Below are 19,615 nucleotides of genomic sequence, written 5' to 3'. Positions count from 1 at the left end.
ACTGCATGCAATTTGCTGAGTAGAGTGTAGGAGGCTATTTTATAAATGACATCGCCGAAGTCAAGGAGCCTGGCGAGCCGGCTGAGGCTTGGGAGCCTGGCGAGCCGGCTGAGGCGTGGGAGCCTGGCGAGCCGGCTGAGGCGTGGGAGCCTGGCGAGCCGGCTGAGGCGTGGGAGCCTGGCGAGCCGGCTGAGGCGTGGGAGCCTGGCGAGCCGGCTGAGGCGTGGGAGCCTGGCGAGCCGGCTGAGGCGTGGGAGCCTGGCGAGCCGGCTGAGGCGTGGGCGCCTGGCGAGCCGGCTGAGGCGTGGGCGCCTGGCGAGCCGGCTGAAGCATGACGTGGGGTGGGCGCCGGCTGAGCCAACCGAGGCAAGAAGACCACTCAACCCAGCTAAGGCATGGAAGCCCGACAAGCTACCTGAGGCCCCCCCGGTACAATCGGCAACGGCACCCAGACCCGACCTCACCAACTATAACAAAAACTCCCTGATGCTTCCTTTACTGCTGTGAGCATTCTGTAAGGATCGACACTGGAAACAAGAAGCAAGTACAGAGAGTGAACATTTACTGTAAAACGGACATTAAAACAAAAACAGCATCTGGACAGGGGAACATAACAACAATAATGCTGACACAGGGAACCAACTGAGGAACAGACATAGATAGAAGGGCAATCTACAGAGTAATGGATTCCAGGTGAGTCCAATATTGCACGGCTGCACGTAATGATGGTGACAGCTGGCGCCAGAGAGGGAGAGCGGGAGCAGGTGTCACACAGAGGCTGACATCTAAAATATTCCGATTTTATTAAAATATTAAGATTTGAGGACATCAATCATTTCCTGAGCATTTTAAGGACATCTCAGTAGGGAAAACAGCATCCCGGGTCACCTCAGCATCCTCCTGTAAAGGGAACAGAAGAAGATAATTTTTTAGCAGAGAGAATTAAGAAAAATTTGACCATTTGTGACTTTGATTGTGCGGCGTGACCATTTTACCTGCTCATGCACCTCCACCTTAGTCTTCTTTGTAGTAGCAGCCTCCTTCTTCCCCAGGCAACAAAGACATCTCAGTCTCCTCCAGAAGGAGGCCTTCTTATTGGAGGAGTCTTTACTTGCCACTTTTCCCACCTCAGCCATTATTTCCATTGGGGTCCCCTGGGGCACAGCCTGGCTGATCAGGTGGACCACCTTAGTCTCATCTTCCTCATGGATACTGGTCAGGGTCTGTTCAGAGCACCCTGACCTCAGTGACAGGGAAGACATTACCCGGCTCTTTGATCTCTTCCTTGGCACGGTGGGAGAGGGATACTTCTCCAGCGGAGGCATTCTTTCTTGTTGGATTAGTTCCTCACAGCGTGGGTAGATTGCAAAAGGCCATGACTTATCCACACAATGTGAGGACAAATGGCTAATAATGCTTATCTCATTAGAGTCATGTTCCTTGGAGCCCCAAGCAGCTTTAGGAAGAGGTGGCATTGGTGAATGCAAGGATGTCACGGATGCAAGGAGTTGGGAAACAGAAGTCACTGGCGTTCCCAAGGAGGTTCTGGATGCCATGATCTGGCTCATGGAGATCCCAGTGAGTTCACTGACCTGAACCACTCGAGACATTTCTTCAGTGCGCTCCTCTATAGAAGGGGCCATTGATGAACGAGATGGACTTTGATCCATGACAATTTATAGATAGATCAATCCATTGATCACTCATGCAAAAAAAGTTATTATTGCTCTTGCTCTGAAAATAATTGCACAAATCAAAATGACATTATATTACAACGCTGGTATTCATTGAATTTGGCAATGTTTCCAATTTGTCCTGATGGTGGCACTATGTGACCAAAGCTTGAACCCCAGAAGCTTGCAGCTATATTTGAATTTGAAGTTGACTGATGGCTAATCTTGATCCACTAGAATGCACATGTCATCATTCATCATGTAACAACATCTGCCCTCATAATGATGATGATTATGATGTAATAATCATAGAAATAGAATGATTCTAATTATAATGACTCATTCTATTGTCATAAGGATGATAGTTTATGGATAAAATAGCCCAGAGCCATGTACAATGAAAAATGTATAAAAACAACATGTAGAGTGTTGGTCCCATTTTTCATTAGCTGAAACAAAGGATCACAGCCATTTTCCAAATGCACAAAAAACGTATTTCTCTAAAATGTTGTCCACATTTTTTTGACTTCCCTTTTAGTGAGCATTTCTCCTTTGACAAGATAATCCATCGACCTGACAGGTGTGCCATATCACCTTGTACTTTGGACAATAAAAGGCCACTCTAAAATATGCAGTTTTGTCACAACACAATGCCACACATATCGCAAGTTTTTAGGCAGTGTGCAATTGGCATGCTGACTGCAGGAATATCCACCAGAGCTGTTGCCAGTGAATTGAATGTTAATTTCTTTACCATAAAGATAATTTCTTTACCTGATTGTCTGGGATCCCACGTGGCTGGGCCTGGCTCCCAAGTGGCTGGGCCTATGCCCTCCCAGGCCCACCCATGGCTGTGCCCCTGCCCAGTCATGTGAAATCCATAGATTAAGGCCAAATGTATTTATTTCAATTGACTCATTTCCTTATATGAACTGCAACTCAGTAAAATCATTGAAGTCAAATCAAATTGTATTTATCACATGCGCCGGATACAACATGTGTAGAACTTACTGTGAAATAAATTAAAGCAGGAGTTCTTAAACTTCTTCAGCCTGGGACCCAAGCTTAGGAAAATATGCAACTTATACGTAAATATCGGGACATTTCATTGCCCTTATGCCTAATAAAAAGCTATATAAATAAAAACAAATAACAAAGAAATACCCATAAATATATTTTGTTTATTTTTCTCTATTAAAAACACTTACATATCTGTCTAGGTTGGAACTGTTGCAGTTAAAATACAATAAATAATTTCATTCTGAACTGGAATAAATGGATTGATCACATCACACAGATGTATAACAGAACACACACAGGCTTTTTGATCGTGCAACCCTAAGTAACAGTACAGAGTTGGGTATGGCTGCCTTTTCCTGTTACGCTCCTTGCCTATTGAATAGCCTGCAGACTAAACTTAAACTTGAGACTCTTGTCCCCCTGTCGCCCATTTTAAATATTTATTGGAGGATTTTTATTTTTGTGTTGCTTGTAACTGTTTCGGGTAATGCAAGTTCTTGTGCTGTTAGGGTAATAACCTGTGTGTAAATGTAATCTGCTGCTGTATTTTTTTGTGTTATCTGTGATTGTTTTGTTTGTCTTGTTTAGTTTCTTAATCATTGTACCTAAACTGTATACGCAGGGCAGAGCTGTAAACATGTATACGCAGGGCCCAGCTGTAAAAGAGACCTTGGTCTCAGTCTGTGTTCCTTGTTGAAATAAAGGTATAATAATAAATAAATAAATAAATAAGTTTAAAAATTCAGGCCTACCGTACATCTTAAGGTATAAATGATTGTTGATAGAAAGTCGTTATATATTATATATATATTTTGTTTATTTTTCTCTATTAAAAACACTCTTACATATCTGTCTAGGTTGGAAATGTTGCTGTTAAAATACATGTTTTATTCTGAACTGGAATACACTGATTGATCACAACACACAGATGTAGCTCAGAAAACTAATACATACACACAGTCCTAATGAGAGGTTGAAGTTTTCAACAAGCATGTCTATTCTGGGCTCAGTTTTTGACAGTGCAAAACTGAGGTCATGCTCAGCATTCACACTGTTTCTGTACTTGAGAACCATGAGTATGTGGTGCCAAGCTGGATCAGAATATCTACTGCTTTCTCAGTTAGGCAGGAGACTGCTTCCTACTGCAGATGAACAAACCAGAACAGTGTGACTGTTTGCCTCAAAAAGCATCTTGCTTCAATCAGTTTATTCCAAATCAGAATAACAATTATTACTTGTAATAGCAACAGTTCCGACCTAGACTTGTTTTTAACAATAATTTCTACAGTAAAATGTACAGTAGGCTTGAATTGTTCATCTTCATCTGTACTGTTTCTTAGGGTTGCACTATCAGTAGCTAGTTAGCTTGCTTTGGCTAACGTTAGCTATTAGCTGTGTAACGTTACAAACCCAAGGGATTGTTTGAAAGAGAAACTCACATCTTCTACTATGCGAGATAGTGCTCCCTTATTTCTGCTTATCATCATTACTTGTTATAAAATGACAGTGCCTTGTTATTTTACTTTTCCACTTTCGAAGCACTGTTTCCCGAAGCATTCTGCACTGTTCTTAAATAACTCCCTGGGTTTACCGTCATGTAGTGCCTGGATGTTTGGTCAGTACGTGTCGTTTTATTAATTTGTTCGTTTTGAGAGACTCATTAATAAACACGTCTCCACACAAAACACATTGTGGGCGCTCCTCGTAATTTCGCAACGTTTGTATGAAAGAGACAAAAGGCAATCACTGTATTTGCGTTTCATGACGATTGAACTCAGTCAGAACTTGTGGCTAGCATGAGTCCATTTCATGACAGCGGTTAGTGATGGCGAGTGGGAATAACAAATCAGTTGCTTGAACAAGAGTCAATGAGTCAAACTGAGTCAGTGTGCGGGGGTACAGGTTAGTCGAGGTCATTTGTAAAGTGACTATGCAAATATAATAAACAGCGAGTAGCAGCAGTGTAAAAACAAAGGGGTGTTCAATGTAAATAGTCCGGGTGGCCATTTGATTAGATGTTCAGCAGTCTTATGGCTTGGGGGTAGAGGCTGTTAAGGAGCCTTTTGGTCATAAACTAGGCGCTTCGGTATGTACCGTTTGCAGTGCGGTAGCAGAGAGAACAGTCTATGACTTGATGTACTGGGCCGTACGCACTACCCCCTTTACAGTCAGATGCTGAGAAGTTGCCATACCAGGCGATGATTGCAACACGTTAGAATGTTCTCGATGGTGTAGCTGTAGAACTTTCTGAGGATATGGGGACCCATGCCAAATCTTTTCAGGCTCCTTAGGTGGAAAATGTGTTGTTGCGTTTATATTTTTATTCAGTATATTTAGAAAACCACGTACATGTCTTGCTGGCATAGCTAATATTTGTAGCTCAATAATGTTCACTCATACAATAACCCTGCAGGAAGCTGCTCATCAATTTTCTCATTCGTCCAAGCAATCACATTAAACCAACTCAATACATCCTGCTTTATCCTTCAACCCAAATACAGAATTATTTGAGTGTAATGTATGATTTTGGTAAGTAATGACAAAGTCAAAAATTAAGCTTTGAAATGACCTTGGATCAGATCTCCCTGCCTAAATGTCTTCACAAACCATATCCACTGCTGAGGGGAAGTCACATTATAATGGCTGGAATGGAGCAAATGGAATGGTATCAAACACATGGAAACCATGTGTTTGATTTTGTTGATACCTTTCCATGTATTCAGCTCCAGCCATTGCCACGTGCCCGTCCTCCCCATAAAGGTGCCACCAACCTCCTGTGTCACATAGTTTCTAAACATGGTAGTCTTGGATATCATGGCAAGGAAGCTACACTGATCCAGGATCAGCGAACACCCACCTCCTCCAAATTATAAACGCCACGTACGATTTAGTGCAACCTAACGTGATTGCACAGTATTTCCCCAACCTTTTGACTGACAATGTGCGTGGCCTAATTGAATAACAATGCGCGTCTTCAGAAAGTAGGAAGGGAAGATTTTATCCAATGACAACTACCTAATTTAACATGCATGCCATGTTTTCAATGTAGGATTTCTATCTGGCACTGTAAACAAACGCATGTTAGCATGAAGGAAAGAGGAAGAGAGGACGAATTGTCAGTGAGGAGGAGGAGACTATTTAGCTAGTAAAATTAGCTTGACGGGGTTTCCACTAGCTAGCACAGCCACAAAGTTCAAATGGGCTATATCGTAAAAAATATCGAAAACATAATTGGTGTTAATGTAAGTTTAGGCATAAGGTTATCACTGTGGTTAAGGTTAGGTTTAACATCTAATTTTAAGTAGACAAATTGTAGAAATAGGTGGTGTTTATGACTTTGTGGCTGTGGTAACGACCGTTTGACGGGGATTCCAATCAAAAAGTAAGTCCCGCCGTGACACGCACATTGGTTTGAAGCTATTGTTATGTTGTGAATGAGACAGGTACTGTAACCAGACAACAAGACAAATACCGCAACTTCTCGTTGTGGTCACAACACTAGACACCGCAGCTTGGAAATGGAAACCTCATCATTAACTTCAAGCTAGCTGTCATTAGATTAGTTTGCCATCTACCAGCTAGCCAGCCAGCCAGCATCAGCATAACTACTTACTAAACTATTGTATTGATCACAGTGAGTTTGCCTGTAAAGTTAGCTAGACGATCAGCTATTGAACTGCTGATGATTTAAATTGTAACACGCTAGTTAGTTAGATGAAAAGTATCACCTCATAGCTAACGTGTTTAATAGCTTAGCTAGTTACTAGGTAGCTAGTTAGCCATCGATGGCAGAGAGACACGTCGGCAATGGACAGGAAACATATGGGGTTGAGGCCATGGAGAAAGCTCGAGGGACCGGTGGGGAGCGTGGTGAAACAGGAGTCATTGTCAGCGTCTCTACCAGACAAAGTCATGTTAGGATATATCAATGAACCTGTTAGAACTTCTGTGCAGAATCCACTGAAAATCAAATCAAATTGTATTTGTCACATGCACCGAATACAGCAACCTTTACAGTGAAATGCTTACTTTACAAGCCCTTAACCAACAATGCAGTTTTAAGAAAATACATTTTTTTTTAAAGTAAGAGAGAAGAATAACAAATTATTAAAGCAGCAGTAAATAACAATAGCAGAGCTATATACACGGGGTACCGGTACAGAGTCAATGTGTGGGGGCACCAGTATTGAGGTAATATGTACATGTAGGAAGAGTTATTAAAGTGACTGGATAGATAATAACAGAGTAGCAGCAGTACAAATAGTCTGGGTAGCCATTTGATTAGCTGTTCAGGAGTCTTATGGCTTGGGGGTAGAAGCTATTTAGAAACCTCTTGGACCTAGACTTGGCACTTCGGTACCGCTTGCCGTGCGATAGCAGAGTGAACAGTCTATGACTAGGGTGGCTGGAGTCTTTGACAATTTTTAGGGCCTTCCTCTGAGACCGCATGGTATAGAGGTTCTGGATGGCAAGAAGCTTGGCCCCAGTGATGTACTGGGCTGTACGCACTATCCTCTGTAGTGCCTTGCGGTCAGAGGCCGAGCAGTTGCCATACCAGGCAGTGGTGCAACCCATCAAGATGCTCTCGATGGTGCAGCTGTAAAACCTTTTGAGGACCCATGCCAAATCTTTTCAGTCTCTTGAGGGGGAATATGTTTTTTCGTGCCCTCTTCACAACTGTCTTGGTGTGCTTGGACCATGTTAGTTTGTTGGTGATGTGGATGCCATGGAACTTGAAGCTCTCCACCTGCACCACTACAGCCCCGTCGATGAGAATGGGGGCATGCTCTGTCCTCTTTTTCCTGTAGTCCACAATCATCTCATTTGTCTTGTCTACGTTGAGTGAGAGGTTGTTGTCCTTGCGCCACATGGTCAGGTCTCTGACCACCTCCCTATAGGCTTCTCATTGTTGTCTGTGATCAGACCTACCCCTGTTGTGTCATCAGCAAACTTAATGATGGTGTTGGAGTTGTGCCTGGCCGTTGGTTAAGAACCGAGTCATCAGTGAACAGGGAGTACAGGTGGGGACTGAGCACACACCCCTGAGGGCCCCCCGTGTTGAGGATTAGCGCGGCGGATGTGTTGTTACCTACCCTTACCACCTGGTGGCGGCCCGTCAGGAAGTCCAGGATCCAGTTGCAGAGGGAGATGTTTAGTCCCAGGGTCCTTAGCTTAGTGATGAGCTTAGAGGGCACTATGTTGTTGAACCCTGGGCTGTAGTCAATGAATAGCATTCTCACATAGGTGTTCCTTTTGTCCAGGTGTGAAAGGGCAGTATGGAGTGCAATAGAGATTGCATCCTCTGTGAATCTGTTGGTGTGGTATGCAAATTGGCCTGGGTCTAGGGTTTCTGGGATAATGGTGTTGATGTGAGTAATGGCAAGCCTTTCAAAGCATTTCATGGCTACAGACGTGAGTGCTACGGGTCGGTAGTCATTTAGGCAGGTTACCTTCGTGTTCTTGGGCACAGGGACTATGGTGGTCTGCTTGAAACATGTTGGTATTACAGACTCGGACAGGGAGAGGTTGAAGATGTCAGTGTAGACACTTGCCGGTTGATCAGCGCATGCTCGGTGTACACGTTCTGGTAATCTGTCTGGCCCTGCAGCCTTGTGAATGTTGACCAGTTTAAAGGTCTTACTCACATCTGCTGCGGAGAGCGTGATCACACAGTCTTCCGGAACAGCTGGTGTTCTCATGCATGTTTCAGTGTTATTTGCCTTGAAGCGAGCATAGAAGTAGTTTAGCTCCTCTGGTAGGCTCGTGTCACTGGGCAACCTTTTGTTAATACAGCCCTGCCACATCCGACAAGCGTCAGAGCCGGTGTAGTACGATTCGATCTTAGTCCTGTATTGACACTTTGCCTGTTTTGATGGTTCATCGGAGGGCATAGCGGGATTTCTTATAAGCTTCCAGGTTAGAGTCCCGCTCCTTAAAAGCGGCAGCTCTATCCTTTAGCTCAGTGCAAATGTTGCCTGTAATCCATGGCTTCTGGTTTTGGGTGTGTACGTACAGTCGCTGTGGGGATGACATCCTCGATGCACTTATTGATAAAGCCAGTGACTGATGTGGTGTACTCCTCAATGCCATCGGAAGAATCCTGGAACATATTCCAGTCTGTGCTAGCAAAACAGTCCTGTAGTTTAGCGTCTGCTTCATCTGACAACTTTTTATTGTTTTAGTCACTGGCGCTTCCTGCTTTAATTTTTGCTTGTAAGCAGGAATCTGGAGGATAGAATTATGGTCAGATTAGGCAAATGGAGGGCGAGGGAGAACTTTGTACTAGTCTGTGTGGACTAAAGGTGGTAGAATTTTTTTCCCCCCCTCTGGTTGGACATTTAACATGCTGATAGAAATGTAAATTTCCCTGCATTACAGTCCCCAGCCACTAGGAGCGCTGCCTCTTGATGAGTGTTTTCCTGTTTGCTTATTGCTGTACTGTCTTGTCAATAGTGTATAACCCGCCAGCTGTATGTTCTTAATGTCGTCATCCAGCCACGACTCGGTGAAACACAAGATATTACAGTTCTTAATGTCCCGTTGGTAGGATAAATGTGCTTTCAGTTCATCCCATTTATTTCCCAGCGATTGAACGTTAGCTAGCAGGACTGAAGGCAAGGGCAGATTAGCCACTCGTCACCTGATCCTTACAAAGCACCCTGATCTCTTTCCGCGAAACCTCTTTCTTTCTCCAGTGTATAACAGGGATCTGGCCCTGGTCGGGTGTCTGTATTATATCTCTCCCGTCCGACTCATTGAAGAAGAACTTCGTCCAGTTTGAGGTGAGCAATCTCAATTCTGATGCCCAGAAGCTCTTTTCGGTCATAAAAGACAGGAGCAGCAACATTATGTACAAAACAAGTAACGAACAACACGAAAGAACAAACAAAATAGCATGGTTGGTTAAGAACCGGCTCCATCACAGATGGATATCATCTTGTAATTACTGTTTTAGGTGCAACGTTTATGGTCATGTTGCAGCAGTGTGTAGGAGGGAGATTCCAAGATGTGGGAAGTGTGCAGGAGGGCATGGGACAGAGGATTGTGTAGTTTCGGTGGATAAAGTAGTCAACTGTAGGGGTGCTCATGTTGCTGGGGACCGGAAGTGCCCGGTGCGAAAAGAAGCAGGTTGAAGTGACCAGTCAGAGTATTGCAGGATGGGTAAGGAATCCTGAGAGGGTCCCAGTGAGTAGATGTGTGCCACAGAAGCAAAGGACAAGGAGTGAGTTATGATTCAGTAAGGTTGGCTTATTAGTGTTCATAGCAATGGTTATGGGAGTTCCTCCCATTCTTCTCTGTAGATCCTCTCAAGCTCTGTCAGGTTGGACAGGGTGCATCGCTGCACAGCTATTTTCAGGACTCTCCAGAGATTCAGTTCCAGACTCTGGCTGAGCCACTCAAGGACATTCAGAGACTTGTCCCCAAGCGTCTCCTTGCATTGTCTTGGCTTTGTGCTTAGGGTTGTTGTCCTGTTAGAAGGGGAACCTCCGCCCCAGTCTGAGGTCCTAACCTGCTCCAGAGCGCTTTTCATCAAGGATCTCTCTGTACTTTCCTATGTTCATCTTTCCCACAATCCTGACTAGTCTCCCAATCTCTAGCGCTGAAAAACATCCCCACAGCATGATGCTGCCACCATTAGGGCTGTTGCGGTGACCGAATTACCGCCACACAGGTGGTCATGAAGGCAGTCAAATTCCACATGACAGTTTAGTCATGGTAATTAGGCTCTTCCGAGCACTGATGCTGGGTGACAATATTAGCCTATCACTTGTGAATTATATTTTATCACTTGTGAATGATGCCCAGCATAAGAAACAATGCCTTTTTTTTGCGACACTTTCTAATCATAGTCACACACCTCATGTAACCTAGCCCGTAGGCCTATATGTTTTGATAAGGTTTGTATCACAACTGAAGTGGCCGGGTGTAGAGCCTAACTGGCATGCATAAAGCAGCGTGTGAGTTTTAAGTTTGGGGAAGATAATTTTCACCATAAAAATGGACCTTTATAATAAAAGCATTACATGCATAATAGCCAAATAGTTTAGCCACATTGTGTAAAAACGTTTTTTTGATGCTAGTTGTATACATTTGGGATCTATCACATCCCACAACTGTCCCAGACTATGTTTGGAATATTTATTTCTCGCATAGAGTAGAATAGGGTGACTTTTGTACTATGGGGGATAGTAGATTGACATAGGCTAGTGGTTTTGCTGTTCGTTAAGCCTACTCATCTTGTTGGCTGATGAAAAGTAAATGTGGACATTTCTTCCAATATCTTCAATGTGCACCTCGGCAGCGGGATAAGGACGTGTACAGTTGTGTCCCCCATGTGTCTATCTTCACTTGTAGCCCGTGAGAAAGACCCGATCACGTAATGGAGAGCCATGTGAGTGAGAGGTGATTCAGAGCACTCCGCACTCAGGGAGAAGGGCACAACGGCCACTGGCCACAAAGGGCATGGATTTTTTTAGGGTGAATAACGGCCACACAAAGGGGACGCCGCCGTAACGATTCTAGGCATTTTCAAGTGCTTGTCAAATTGTGAATGAGTGACTGGTGTAGTGTGTAAAGCCTGCGCAAAAAAACAAAGCAGAGGTCATGCCTTTTCAAGCAACTTTTTTTCAAATCATCATATCATGCAGCTTTACAATGTATTATAAATTAAAACATATAGCCCAATGTTTGTAGAACAACTTAAGTTAAATTAATAACTCTAAATTAAGCATTTAGGAGTACCTATTTCTTTGTTAACCGCTCAACACAGAATAGCCGTATGTGCGCAGTCCCTCCAAATAATTTGTTGAAAATATTTATTTTATTCAGCTTTGTTCAATTGTATTCTTCATACTATTAAATCATATAAAATAATGCCAGGGAATTCTAAGCAAATCTTGTCAGCTAAATTAACTAGTATAGCGCATAGCCACATCAGGACCTAACATAAGTACAACTCTCAAGGTCTGATATTTTGATCTTCTGAAATAGACTACATTTTCTTCACATCATGTTTCTTTAGACCTGTCTAAAATAAATAATGGATTCATTGGGAAGGTGTATATTACAGTACATAGATTTATTAGACTTTTTAAAATGTAGATGTTCCAAAAGTCTGCATCAGTGGCTTGTAGGAAGCCAGGAGATGCTAAATGTTTCTCAATTACCGTGAGACTGACAGTTATTTGCTTTACAATCACCAGCTGACAATTTTGTGACTGCCCTAGCCACCACATGCTTCACTATAGGGATGGTGCCAGTTTTCCTCCAGATGTGACACTTGGCATTCAGGCCAAAGAGTTTAATCTTGGTTTCATCAGACTAGAGAATCTTGTTTCTCATGGTCTGATAGTCCTTTAGGTGCCTTTAGGCAAACTCCAAGCAGGCTGTCGTGTGCCTTTTCACTGAGGAGTGGCTTCCGTCTGGCCACTCTATCATAAAGGCCTGATTGATGGAGTGCTGCAGAGATGGTTGTCTCTAGCTCTGTCAGAGTGGCCATCGGGTTCTTGGTACCTCCCTGACCAAGGCCCTTTTCCCCCTATTGCTCAGTTTGGCCGGGCGGTCAGCTCTAGCAAGAGTCCTGGTGGCTCCACACTTCTTCCGTTTAAGAATGATGGAGGCACTGTTCTTGGGGACCTTCAGTGCTGCAGAAATGTGTGCCTCGACACAATCCTGTCTCAGAGTTGTACAGAAAATTCCTTCGACCTCATGACTTGTTTTTTGTGTGTTTATTTTAGCTCTGACATACACTGTCAACTTGGGACCTTATATCGACAGGTGTGTGCGCCTTTCCAAATAATGTCCAATTAATTACATTCACCACAGGTGGACTCCAATCAAGTTGTAGAAACATCTCAAGGATGATCAATGGAAACAGGATTCCCCTGAGCTCAATTTTGAGTCTCATAACTAAGGTTCTGAATACTTAGTTCCAGACTTGGAATTCTGAATGCACTGTATCTCCCTGGCATATTAAATAATTTATGCAGAAGCATACAATACATTTTTTAACTCAATTTATTGTGCTGTGCTCACTTGAACAGGAAGGTGGTGTCATCAAAGTCTAGCATTCTCTGGATTTATGGTGCTTTCATGACAACTGAGAACTATGAAAAAGAAAATGTTGAATCATGACATCAGTAATGTTCAGTTCGGAGCTCTAGAAAGAGGCAAGCAACACTGAAAAGCATGCATGAGAGCAGCAGCTGTTCTGGACAACTGTGTGATAACGCTCTCGGTAGCCGACGTGAGCAAGACCTTTAAACAGGTCAACATTCACAAAGCCGTGGGGCCAGACGGATTACCAAGACGGTCCGCGCATGCTTTGAGTACACAACTGGCAAGTGTCGTCGCTGACATTTTCAACCTCTCCCTGACCCAGTCTGTAATACCTACATGTTTCAAGCAGACCACCATAGTCCCTATACCCAAGGAAGCGAATGTAACCTGCCTAAATTATTACCGCCCTGTAGCTCTCACGTTGGTAGCCATGAAGTGCCTTAAAATGCTGGTCATGGCTCACATCAACAGGATCATCCCGGATACCCTAGACCCACTCCAATTCGCTTACCGCCCCAACAGATCTACAGATGACGTAATCACTCTCCACACTGCCCTTTCCCACCTGGACAAAGGGAGCATGTATGTGAGAATGCTGTTCATTGACGAAAGCTCAGCGTTCAACACCATAGTTCCCACAAAGCTCATCACTAAGCTAAGGACCCTGGGACTAAACAGCCCCGCTCTGCAACTGGATCCTGGACTTCCTGACGGACCGCACCCAGGTGGTAAGGGTAGGCAACAACACGTCTGCCACGCTGATCCTCAACACGGGGGGCCCTCAGGGGTGCGTGCTCAGTCCCCTCCTGTACTCCCTGTTCACCCATGACTGCGTCGCCAAACACAACTCTAACACCATTAAGTGTGCTGACAACACAACAGTGCTAAGCCTGATTACCGACAACAATGAGACAGCCTATAGGGAGGGGTCAGAGACCTGGCAGTGTGATGCCAGGACAACAACCTCTCCCTCAATGTGAGCAAGACAAAGGAGCTGATCATGGAATACAGGAAAAGGTGGGCCGAACAGGCCCCCATTAACATCGGCGGGGCTGTAGTGGAGCGGGTCGAGAGTTTATGCACCCTTTCAGTTTGTTTATCAACTCATAGAAGTAGTAGTAGAAGAAAATAATAAAATTGACTGCTTCAAAATGGACAAGCCAGTGCTCTGAGGCCATAATGGGACCGATACAAAGAAGAGGCCTCTGTCTTTCTCTATGGTTGGGGCATAGCCTCTTTATTTGGGGCAGACACTGATGTTTTCTATCATTTCTAGTTGAAGCGTTGTGTCAAGGTGCGTCTTGTGTCGCCAGATGTCTTGGAGACAGATATTCCACACCAGCTGCGTGGTGCTTCTGGTACAGCTGCTCTGTCTGGAGGCAGTGCCCATCAGTCTGGACAAGACCAAGGTGAACCAGCCGGAGGACAAAGCCTCAGAGCCATCACCAAGTGTGGTAAGAGTTGGTGAAGGATCACGTACCAAGCAAGCACAGTGGAGAAACATGGCAGGCAGAGCAGCCCTAACAGCAATGAAAAAAGCAGTCATTTGTGTTTCCTGTATGAGCTCACACCAGTTATACCAGCTAGCAAATATTTTCTCTTACATAATTTATTGAATTGTAAAGTATACCGACTGAACTGAAGGTCTATTGAATGATGCATGAGCTAGAATGCATGTTATGCATACTACTACTACTTACTACATTATTTAATGTAACAGGACACTGGACTCCACTATGACCGTTATCTCAGGGAAGTCATTGATTTTCTGGAAAAAGACCAGCATTTCAGAGAGAAGCTCCATAACACAGATATGGAGGACATCAAGGTATTCTAACTGTGTCCTGCTCATTCTTGTCGTTCTTACTCCTTGAGTCATTAGTCATGAAAAATGCAAAACAGCAGCAGTATGATAATCATTACATCACGTTTCCTACAGATGGGGAAGCTGGCCAAAGAGCTGGACTTTGTCGGCCACCATGTAAGGACACAACTGGATGAGCTAAAAAGGCAGGAGGTTAGCCGGCTACGGACATTGATCAAAGCCAAGCAAGACATCGAAGGAGGGAACGGTATGCTGCCCAGTGAAAGACCATTAATATGCCTTAAGTGCTGTACTGTTACCATCTAGAAACACTAGGGCGTGTGGGCAAGTGACCAAGAAGTACATTTTTGAGGGAAAGGTCTCAGGAGGATGTGGTTACTGTAGCGTCTGTGTTGAGTCACCTACTTACTTGTGAAACATGTTTCTGAAAATCTCTGCTTCGAATCACAATCGTAACCGCACACTATTACAGACAACAGTAACGTCTCACTTCAACCTCTAATAGGAAGGATTACAGGCTAGTTTAGATGCACACGGGGTGAGCTTTGGCACTGGATAACTATTACAGTGCCAATGTCAGGTCATCAAATGTCATATTTGTGTAATGACTCTGTTAAACCTCACTCACAGATATGGCAGTAGACCACCAAGCTCTGCTGAAACAGTTTGAGTACCTGAACCACATGAATCCTCACACCTTTGAAGTGGAGGATCTGGACAGACTCATCAAATCAGTAAGTATAATGTAGAATGCATGGTACGTACATACAGTAGCTTACTAAAGTACCTGTAGTCCTCTTCTCTTCAAGACATTTTAACTCTCATCCTTCATTTGACCACAAGGCCACAAACGATCTGGAGAACTATGACAAGGAGCGCCACGAGGAGTTCAAGAAGTACGAGATGACGAAAGACCATGAGCGAAGGGAACACCTCAAGACTCTAGACGATGAAGGGAGGAAGAAGGAGGAAGAACATTACGAGGAGATGAAGAAGAAACATGCAGACCATCCCAAAGTCAACCATCCAGTAAGTCCAACTGCACTTGGATGCTATGTTATCTGTGTGTTTCAGAGCTCAATCTGTTTGTGCTCACATATGGTCTAGCCAGTCTCTAGACCATGGATGGGCAAGTCTGATGTGGGGGCGGGTGGTGGGGGCCACAATAAATCTAAACTCATCATGAGTGGCTCCAGGGTCTGTATCTAAAAATGTTTAGCTGACATGGTTTAATTGAGTGACTAACATAACGAGAAACTGCTGATGCACAACCACATTTCAAAATGGGATCTTGTGTTTTCTACTATTCTAACTCCCAGCAGTTAGTTGAGACCCCAAATGAGTTCCTAAACAATATACACTGACTGTAGAAAACATTAATGACACCTGCTCTTTCCGTGACATAGTTTTCACCCGGTCAGTCTATGATCCCTTATTGATGTCACTTGTTAAATCCACTTCAGTGTAGATGAAGGAAAGGAGACGGGTGAAAGAAGGATTTTTAAGCCTTGAGACAATTGATACATGGATTGTGTGTGTGCCATTCAGAGGGTGAATGGGCAAGACAAAAGGTTTAAGTACCTTTTGAACAAGGTATGGCAGTAGATACCTGGCGCACCGGTTTGAGTGTGTCAAGAACTGCAACGCTGCTGGGTTTTTCACGCTCAAGAGTTTCCTGTGTGTATCATGAATGGTCCACCATCCAAAGGACATCCAGCCAACTTGACACAAGCGTGGGAAGCATTGGAGTCAACATGGTCCAGCATCTCTGTGGAATGCTTTCGACACCTTGTAGTCCATGCCCCGACAAATTGAGGCTGTTCTAAGGGCAAAAGAGGGTAGAACTCCATATTAGGAAGGTGTTCCTAATGTTTTGTACACTCATGCTAATGTTTTGTACACTATGCTGTATATGTTTGTTTGTTTATGGAAATTGATCTGCGAGCCTACAAAAGGGTTCAAACGCAAAATTCAAGTTGCCTATTTCTGCTCTAAATTTGCCCCATAATGATTTAGCTCAAGTTAGCCATTCATATCTAACAGGGGATTAAATTTTTTTTTTGCTGTGCAGGGCAGCCAGAATCAGTTCAAAGAGGTGTGGGAGGAAGCAGATGGTCTTGACCCTGAAGATTTTGACCCCAAGACCTTTTTCAAGCTGCATGGTAAGTCCTCATCAATAGACATCACAGGTTGGGGCAGGGACATCCATCTCAAGAGTTCCTCAACATTCTTGCGTTTGAATTTTCAGATTCCAATGGAGACGGCTTCTTCGATGAGCAGGAATTGGAGGCATTGTTTACCAAGGAGGTAAAGATTTGTCCTCTTTTTGAATGTTTCACCTGCCATGATGATGAAACGTGTGCATGTATAGATAACGGTTCATTCTGTGGGCTCAGCTGGAGAAGATCTATGATCCTACCAATGAAGAAGACGATATGGTGGAGATGGAGGAGGAGCGCCTGCGTATGAGAGAGCACGTCATGAACGAGGTATACTGTTGTCCCGGCCGTGAACCTTGCATACTACACTGCTCAAAAAAATAAAGGGAACACTTAAACAACACAATGTAACTCCAAGTTAATCACACTTCTGTGAAATAAAACTGTCCACTTAGGAAGCAACACTGATTGACAATAAATTTCACATGCTGTTGTGCAAATAGAATAGACAACAGGTGGAAATTATAGGCAATTAGCAAGACACCCCCAATAAAGGAGTGAGTCTGCAGGTGGTGACCACAGACCACTTCTCAGTTCCTATGCTTCCTGGCTGATGATTTGGTCACTTTTGAATGCTGGCGGTGCTTTCACTCTAGTGGTAGCATGAGACGGAGTCTACAACCCACACAAGTGGCTCAGGTAGTGCAGCTCATCCAGGATGGAACATCAATGCGAGCTGTGGCAAGAAGGTTTGCTGTGTCTGTCAGCGTAGTGTCCAGAGCATGGAGGCGCTACCAGGAGACAGGCCAGTACATCAGGAGACGTGGAGGAGGCCGTAGGAGGGCAACAACCCAGCAGCAGGACCGCTACCTCCGCCTTTGTGCAAGGAGGAGCACTGCCAGAGGCCTGCAAAATTACCTCCAGCAGGCCACAAATGTGCATGTGTCTGCTCAAATGGTCAGAAACGGACTCCATGAGGGTGGTATGACGGCCCGACGTCCACAGGTGGGGGTTGTGCTTACAGCCCAACACCGTGGAGGATGTTTGGCATTTGCCAGAGAACACCAAGATGGGCAAATTTTCCACTGGCGCCCTGTGCTCTTCACAGATGAAAGCAGGTTCACACTGAGCACATGTGGCAGATGTGACAGAGTCTGGAGACACCGTGGAGAACGTTCTGCTTCCTGCAACATCCTCCAGCATGACCGGTTTGGCGGTGGGTCAGTCATGGTGTGGGGTGGCATTTCTTTGGGGGGCCGCACAGCCCTCCATGTGCTCGCCAGAGGTAGCCTGACTGCCATTAGGTACCGAGATGAGATCCTCAGACTCCTTGTGAGACCATATGCTGGTGCGGTTGGCCCTGGGTTCCTCCTAATGCAAGACAATGCTAGACCTCATGTGGTTGTAGTGTGTCAGCAGTTCCTGCAAGAGGAAGGCATTGATGCTATGGACTGGCCCGCCCGTTCCCCAGACCTGAATCCAATTGAGCACATCTGGGACCTCATGTCTCACTCCATCCACCAACGCCACGTTGCACCACAGACTGTCCAGGAGTTGGCGGATGCTTTAGTCCAGGTCTGGGAGGAGATCCCTCAGGAGACCATCCGCCACCTCATCAGGAGCATGCCCAGGCTTTGTAGGGAGGTCATACAGGCACGTGGAGGCCACACACACTACTGAGCCTCATTTTGACTTGTTTTAAGGACATTACATCAAAGTTGGATCAGCCTGTAGTGTGGTTTTCCACTTTAATTTTGAGTGTGACTCCAAATCCAGACCTCCATGGGTTGATAAATTTGATTTCCATTGATAATTTTTGTGTGATTTTGTTGTCAGCACATTCAACTATGTAAAGAAAAGTATTTAATAAGAATATTTCATTCATTCAGATCTAGGATGTGTTATTTTAGTGTTCCCTTTATTTTTTGGAGCAGTGTATATTCCCATGGATTGCTAGCACTGAAAGTTAGAGATTGGTTTCGTTGATTTAATGAAATAAATAGTTCACATGGTGACTGATCTCACTGTTTACAGGTGGACACCAACAAAGACCGACTGGTCTCCTTAGAAGAGTTCCTGATTGCCACAAAGAAAAAGGAATTCCTGGAACCAGATAGTTGGGAGGTATGGTAGCCATATCTATTTAACTCTCATTCATACAGGCCTACTTTTAATATTTCAACATTATAACTGATTATTATGAAATGGCAAGAGTAACAAAAACCATACCATATCTATAAACACTCCTATATTCAACCATACTGTAATTGTTGCTTTTCATACCAATAAAGAGAGGTAGAATGAATCTCCTTTGTTAGACCTTAGAGCAGAACCAGGCCTACACAGATGAGGAGATGAGGGAGTTTGAGGAGCACCTGGCCCAGCAGGAAGAGGACCTCAACCAGAAAGCATCAGACCTCCAGAAACAGAGGGATGAGTTGGAGAGGCAACAGGAACAGCTCAACTCGCAGAAAGTAGAGCTTCAGCAGGTACAGAGTGGGCAGTGGTAGAACAGACACAACCAATAGGTTCTCTATTACTGTAATGCACTTCTTTTGTGTGGTATTGTTATTTTTGACATGAGCTGACATGCTTACCTATAACCATTCATCTGCGTATCTCTGTTTGTCTGTGGTGTTTCAGGCAGTAGAACACATGGAACGGTTGAAAACACAGAAAGTTGAGCCCCCTCCAGAGGTTCATGGTGAGTGATAGTTTACCCCAATTCCATTTTCTCATTACCGGTGTGTCGTGTATTTTTCAGAATGTAGAGGTGACTATGGAAAATGGATCTTAAGATGAGAACAATTCTATTGGGGAGAAAAAGGGGAGAAAATAAACTCAATTTAAAAAAGATGTAAAAAATTAACTGTATTCAA

The 19,615-nt window shown here is 44.2% G+C and overlaps 1 protein-coding gene across 5 annotated transcripts in view; it reads left to right on the top strand.

The window, feature by feature from the left end:
• Positions 1-5,683: 5,683 nt before the first annotated feature.
• The window catches only part of LOC115112438 (nucleobindin-2-like), a 16,935-nt gene continuing 3,003 nt past the window's right edge, over positions 5,684-19,615 (top strand). For 2 of the 5 annotated variants that reach the window (XM_029639505.2, XM_029639504.2), the window contains exons 1-12: positions 6,083-6,136; positions 14,066-14,206; positions 14,473-14,580; positions 14,692-14,824; positions 15,208-15,311; positions 15,421-15,606; positions 16,649-16,739; positions 16,826-16,884; positions 16,974-17,066; positions 18,771-18,860; positions 19,055-19,225; positions 19,380-19,440. In XM_029639505.2, coding sequence (XP_029495365.1) covers positions 6,128-6,136; positions 14,066-14,206; positions 14,473-14,580; positions 14,692-14,824; positions 15,208-15,311; positions 15,421-15,606; positions 16,649-16,739; positions 16,826-16,884; positions 16,974-17,066; positions 18,771-18,860; positions 19,055-19,225; positions 19,380-19,440 — 1,246 coding nt within the window. In that variant the 5' untranslated portion in view covers positions 6,083-6,127. The other 3 variants (XM_029639507.2, XM_029639506.2, XM_065011998.1) reach the window with 3 other exon arrangements.

This window comes from Oncorhynchus nerka, linkage group LG27 (genome assembly GCF_034236695.1).
Source record: "Oncorhynchus nerka isolate Pitt River linkage group LG27, Oner_Uvic_2.0, whole genome shotgun sequence".
Classification (NCBI taxonomy): domain Eukaryota; kingdom Metazoa; phylum Chordata; class Actinopteri; order Salmoniformes; family Salmonidae; genus Oncorhynchus; species Oncorhynchus nerka.
The sequence above is the reverse complement of the archived record's forward strand: the minus strand, read 5'-3'. Positions and strand labels throughout refer to the sequence as shown.